This window comes from Parasteatoda tepidariorum, chromosome 9, assembly GCF_982258835.1.
Source record: "Parasteatoda tepidariorum strain Cologne lab strain chromosome 9, Ptep-v5.0, whole genome shotgun sequence".
NCBI classification, from domain to species: domain Eukaryota; kingdom Metazoa; phylum Arthropoda; class Arachnida; order Araneae; family Theridiidae; genus Parasteatoda; species Parasteatoda tepidariorum.
In genome coordinates, this window is record NC_141763.1 from 43,893,058 (window position 1) to 43,898,794 (window position 5,737).

General features: G+C 36.2%; 1 protein-coding gene across 1 annotated transcript; it reads right to left on the reverse strand.

Annotated features, from left to right (window-relative positions):
* Nucleotides 1-263: 263 nt before the first annotated feature.
* Nucleotides 264-5,420, reverse strand: LOC147804021 (uncharacterized). Its single transcript, XM_087151382.1, has 2 exons — nucleotides 5,182-5,420; nucleotides 264-3,639 (listed from the first exon to the last, which is right to left on the reverse strand). The coding sequence occupies exons 1-2, from the start codon at nucleotides 5,418-5,420 to the stop codon at nucleotides 264-266; spliced, it is 3,615 nt and encodes a 1,204-aa protein (XP_087007508.1).
* Nucleotides 5,421-5,737: the final 317 nt, after the last annotated feature.

Below are 5,737 nucleotides of genomic sequence, written 5' to 3' on the forward strand. Positions count from 1 at the left end.
TAATAACGAAATATAACAAACAAAAAAGGATTAACAATTAAACATCTAATTATCGTACGGAGCTAAACATGCTTGTTCACAGATTGAGATCAAAACATCAACTGGTGGCGCTGTGGGCGCACCAAAACAACATGCGCAGAAGTGGGAATTCTCGACAATCTCCCACCTTTGGATTCGAAGAAATATTTTCGAATCCAAACAGAATTCTTAGTCTATATGGTCCATCTGAAAAAACTAAACAAATAAAATTATTAGCAAAATGGTTACACTTCCAGCGGAAAAAGTCTTTGTATAGGTCTTAATAGTTTCCCAGATTGGGTCTTAAGTTCCACTAAACGGATTCTCCCATCCTTTCCTGGATAAGTCCTTTCAACTTTGGCCAATGGCCAGAGTATTCTTTTATGGTTGGAATCTCCGATTAGCACAAGATCTCCTTCTTTGATAGACGACTCCCTTTTAATTTTAGAATTATCTTTAAGCAAACCTAGATATTCAATTCTGAATCGGTTTCGCAGGTCTTGTCGCAATTTTAACCGATAAGAATATCTTTTGTTCAATTTTTTTGAATCAATTAGGTCAAGTTCAGGAACACCAATTTCTTTAATTTCCTGTAGAAACATGGATGGCGTGAGCGCTGACAGATCTTCGGGATCTTCTGAAAGATACGTTATAGGACGGGAATTAATTAAACTTTCCGCGTCGCATAATACTGTAGCTAACTCTTCTTCATTCAAACAAGCTCGTCCTAGAACCTTTCTCAGGATGCCTTTCAAAACTCCTATTAATCTTTCGAAGAAGCCTCCCCACCAAGGGGCAGAGGGAGGATTAAATTTCCATGAAATTCGTTTCCTTGAAGCAAAGTCTTCAATTTCGTTCCAATTAATGTTCTTCAAAAGATTTGCCGTTCCCACAAGATTTGTCCCATTGTCAGAGTATACAGTGGACGGGTGTCCTCTGCGAGCAATAAATCGGCGAAGGGCCAAGATGAAACAATCTGTTGACAGGGACGATACTACTTCGAGGTGTACCGCTCGGTAGATGGCACAAGTGAAGAGTACCACCCAGCATTTTCTATCTCCTTTTAAAAGCAGAGGCCCGCATAGGTCGACACCTATAATTTCAAAAATAGCTGCGTCTCTGACTCGATCTTCTGGAAGTGGAATGCTTACGGCTTCCAATGGTTTAACCGAGAATCTTTTGCACTTGACGCAATTTCTTACGACGCTTCGAATTGTCTTTCTGGTTTTAATAATCCAAAACGACTCTCTGAGGTGAGACATCAAAGTTTGAACACCGGCATGTTTCAGTTCAATATGTTTGTCCATTATTAATTTTTCCACCAAATCATGCTTGCTAGGCAATAATATAGGGAATCTAAAAGTTTCTAAGTCTTTTCTCGATGTTATTCTTGTCTCAACTCGTAAGAGACCATCGCTGTCTTTCACAGTTCGAAAATTTATCTTTCCATTAAAAGATTCTCTTTGAATTTCTTTCAAAACGAACTTCTCAGATGCTTCGATCTCTTCTACCTCCAATTTCCCCTTCTTTCTATCACTATGATTTCTTAGAGTATTTTTATAAAATCGGATGACGTAAGCCATGATTCTCACAATTTTATTGTAGGAAGACACATTTTGGAAGATTTCAAAGGTATTAGTTGTTAAATTTGTGGCTGAGGATATAGTTCGTTTTCTTTCTGAAAGAACTACTTCAATATCCGGAGAAAGTTCACTAGCTGGCCAATTCTCGAATGGCAGTTTTAACCATTGGGGGCCCTCCCACCAATGGGATTTCAATAAATCTTTAGAATTACATCCCCGCGAGGGCAAATCTGCGGGATTATACTTTCCTTGAATATGTCGCCAAGCCTCCGGATCCGTAAGTTTTCGAATTTCATTGACTCTGTTAGCAACAAAAGTGGCCCAGTTATCTTGCTTTTTAATCCAGTATAAAGCGTTCATTGAGTCAGTGTAGAAAAAGGTTTGCACATTCTTCATATTCAAATCATCTCTTACAGTGTAAGCGAGCCTGGCTCCAATGGTACACGCGAGAATTTCTAATCTAGGAATTGTTATCGATTTTAGGGGTGCTACCTTGGATTTAGCCTGTAAGAGTTGACAGTTAACTATTCCCCCTTTAACATTTCTAATAAAAATTGAAGCCGCGTAAGCCGATTTGCTCGCGTCTACGAAGACATGCAGAGTAGAATTTTCATCTAGATCAGGTGTTTTTCTAGGGATTTCTATTTCTTTCAGATATTTTAATTCATTAGCCCACTTTAGAAATTTATTCCTCAGATTATCCGGAAGTCCTGTATCCCAATTAATTTTCTCCTTCCAACATTCCTGCAAGATTAATTTAGGAACTAGTGTGACAGGACTTGTAAACCCAATAGGGTCAAAAATTCGGCTTAACATACATAATACATTTCGTTTACTCGGAATGGGTTGATTTTCCTCATTTATCTCACAAGATAAAGTATCCCTGTATAAATTCCATTTAAGGCCCAATACTGAAACGATTTCTTTATAGTTATCTCCAGACAAGTTCAAAATTGAGGTTTCCTCATCACTATCTGGCCGATTATGTTTCCAATCCCTTAGGTCAAATTGTGCTGAAGCCATTAATTCTTTAGACACCGTAATGAAAGAATTTAACTCGTCAATAGTGTTCACACTTGCAACACAATTGTCCACATACATGGAATCTTTAAGTTTTAAAGCTATGTCTCTCTTGGTTTCATCTACATTCTCTAAATGATAATTTATAGTCGCGGCGAGTAAAAATGGACTTGCATTTACGCCGAAAACTACACGACAATGTGAATAAACAATTAGTTTCCCTGGATCACCTCCCTCCCACCATAAGAACCGCAAATATTTCTTATCTGAGGGAGCAACGTTTATTTGTTGGAAAGCTCGACGAATGTCCGATATTACCCCAAATTTCCCCTGACGAAATCTGTTAATGAGTTTGGGGATCAGTTCTAAATTATTCGGCCCTTTCTCAACGCAATCGTTCAGCGACACAGAATTTCTTTCCTTAGCAGACGCATCAAAAACCGGTCGGATTTTAGTTGTGGAGTTCTCTTTAAATACTGGTCTATGCGGTAAATAATGACCTTTATCTTTTGTCAGTTCCTCTGAATCAACGGGTTCAATAATTTTTTCGGCTACCCAATCTCTGAAGACGTTTTCATATTCATGTAAACAGTTTCGTTTTTGTAACGCCTTTACGCAAGACTTTAACCGTTTTTCGGCAAGGTTTCGATTGTCCGGTAATTCAGGATGAACCTCTAACCAGGGGAGAGACACTTCATATCTACCTTCTTCATCCCTTCTTAACGACCGAACAAAATGATCTTTCGCGGCTTCCTCAATTTCTGATCTCGTTTGAGAAATATTCGGTTCCGTAATTCCCAGAGAATCAAGTGACCATAAGTCACAAATATTTAAGTCAGTAACATGAAGTGATAAAAGCACTTCATTCGTTATAGGACTTTCTCCAGTTCTTCCCATTAAGGTCCAACCGAAATGCGTATTCATCGCGACAACGCCATTCGTTATATTTTTAATTTCTCCAGTAAATAAATCTCCAGCATAATCCGCACCTATTAATCCGTGAATTTCATTAGCATTCCTATCAAATAAACATAAAGTTTCATTCACGGTTACGTCACTAGGATAAATTCCGTGCCCTTTTAATTCCTTCATAATTTCCCTATTGTCCAATTTTGGAATCGGGGTACAAATTGTCTTTTGTTCCAGTACATTTAATGTATAAGTAAAACTATTGTCCACATTACAAAAATTAATCGTGTAATTTTTATGTGATTCTTTTTTCTTTAACCCCCCGAACAATCCATGCACAACTGTTTCCTGCCCAAGACTCTTTAATTTTAACTTACGCGCTGCAAATTCCGATATATAACTACAAGAAGATCCAGTATCAATAATCACCCTAATCAAATGTTTTTGTTTACCTCCCGAAACACTTACAATGAGAGTTTGCAACATTATTTTTTCTCTACTAGAAGAGTTACTTAAAGCACAGGCAGTATCAGGTTTCATTTGGGAAAGATCAGAATTATTCCCCTTCCCCCCTGTTTCTATCGAATTTATTTTTCTTTTCCCCATACACATTATACTGACGTGTCTGCCGGAACATATCTCACATTTAACGATAGCCTTACAAGAAGAGGAAAGGTGTCTTTTTTTTATTTTATCATTTAAGCATCGGAAACAAGAGCCAGACCGCTTACAAATGTCTATTTTTTCTTCCAAACTCAAATTATTATTCGTGCAATAAGCCGAGTAATGTTTATGAGATTTACAAAATAGACAAGTCTCTTTCTCATTCTTCCGATCTTCAAAACACTCATTAATTAATGCAGAAGCCGATGGCTGGCGCCTACACTCCTTCTCAGTAATGTGAGGATTCATTCTAACATGTGTTTTGATTTCCGAAACAGAAGTACTCAAATTTAAGAAAGTCATTTCTCTGGCTTTTAATTGAGATGATAAAAAATCGATTAGCTCATCAATTTCAGAAACAAGAGGATTTTTTGTTCTTTTGTTGAATTCTAGTAGTAGATCACGGGGCAACAATTTGGTTAAAATGGGAACTAGAATGTTCGAATAGCTATCTTTTTTAACAGATAAACTTTCTAAACTTCTAATGTTCTTTTGTATGTGATTAAAAATGTTCCTGAAGTTTTTTACGTCATTAGAGTTTTTTAATGGGCATGTATGGAGTAGGTTTTCAATGTGTACATTAATCAAAATATTTGTATCGCCAAATTGTTGCTTTAATAAATCAATAGCGTGATCATAATGTTCCGCGGTTAATTCTAAACCATCAATCACATTAAACGCAGGACCTCCTAAAAATGATCTCAAATAAATGAATTTATCAAGTTTACTGAGGTTCTTATTCTCATTAATTGACGAATTGAAACAATTCCAAAAATTTAACCATTCAGAAATTTCTCCGTAGTACTTAGGAATAGTTAATTTAGGTAACTTTATGCGTTCCCTTTCAATGGTTTGAATGTCACTCTGATTGGGACTATTTAGAGAAATATTAGCTTCTTGAAAGGAATTCTTTAAATCAAGTTCTTTGTTTAAATTCTTAATAAATCTTAATGTTCTAAATTTTGTTTTGGTTATTTTTTCTTTGTACTCTTCTATACAGTTAAATTCCTCTTCCATATCCTCGATTTTGATTAAGCCCTCAATCTGAGAATCAATAGTTTTTAATTCCTCGCTTTTTTCACCAAAAAGTTCGAGTGATTCTTCGAGATCTTCCACACTTATGTCCGGTTTTAGAATGTCAGTTTCGATTTTTGTAATTATCTTTGTCACCGAAGCTCTTACAAAGCCGCGTTTCCGTTTCAATTTATTCAATTCTTCTTCAGACATTCTGTAAGTGTGAGTCAATTTATAGTTATTCTTAATTGCTAATCTCAATTTCTTTAAATTGGTGTTTAATGTCTTATTTCAAACATGCAAGATTTCGTTATCAGGTAAAAGTCAATAAATGTCAATAATAGTTTATTACCGTTTAATGGCAGTCCCTGTTCGGGCGCCAAATTTCAATTTTTAAGCAAAAACTGAAGAAAACTATTTCTATATTAATTAAGGTAAGTGCTACTTACCCCGTTCTCCAGGACTGCCACATTTTGGAGGGTAATAAATATCAATTGCTCAGTCATAAAAGACTCTAACATGTTTATAGA

What these genes read in the sequence shown, in the direction of transcription:
- LOC147804021 (XM_087151382.1), bottom strand. Translation starts at nt 5,420, where the DNA reads ATGTCTGAAGAAGAATTGAATAAATTGAAACGGAAACGCGGCTTTGTA. An exon ending in GAATTTAACTGTATAGAAGA is followed by an intron (nt 3,640 to 5,181) that starts GTACAAAGAAAA and finishes TTTATTTGATAG; the next exon opens with GAATGCTAATGAAATTCACG.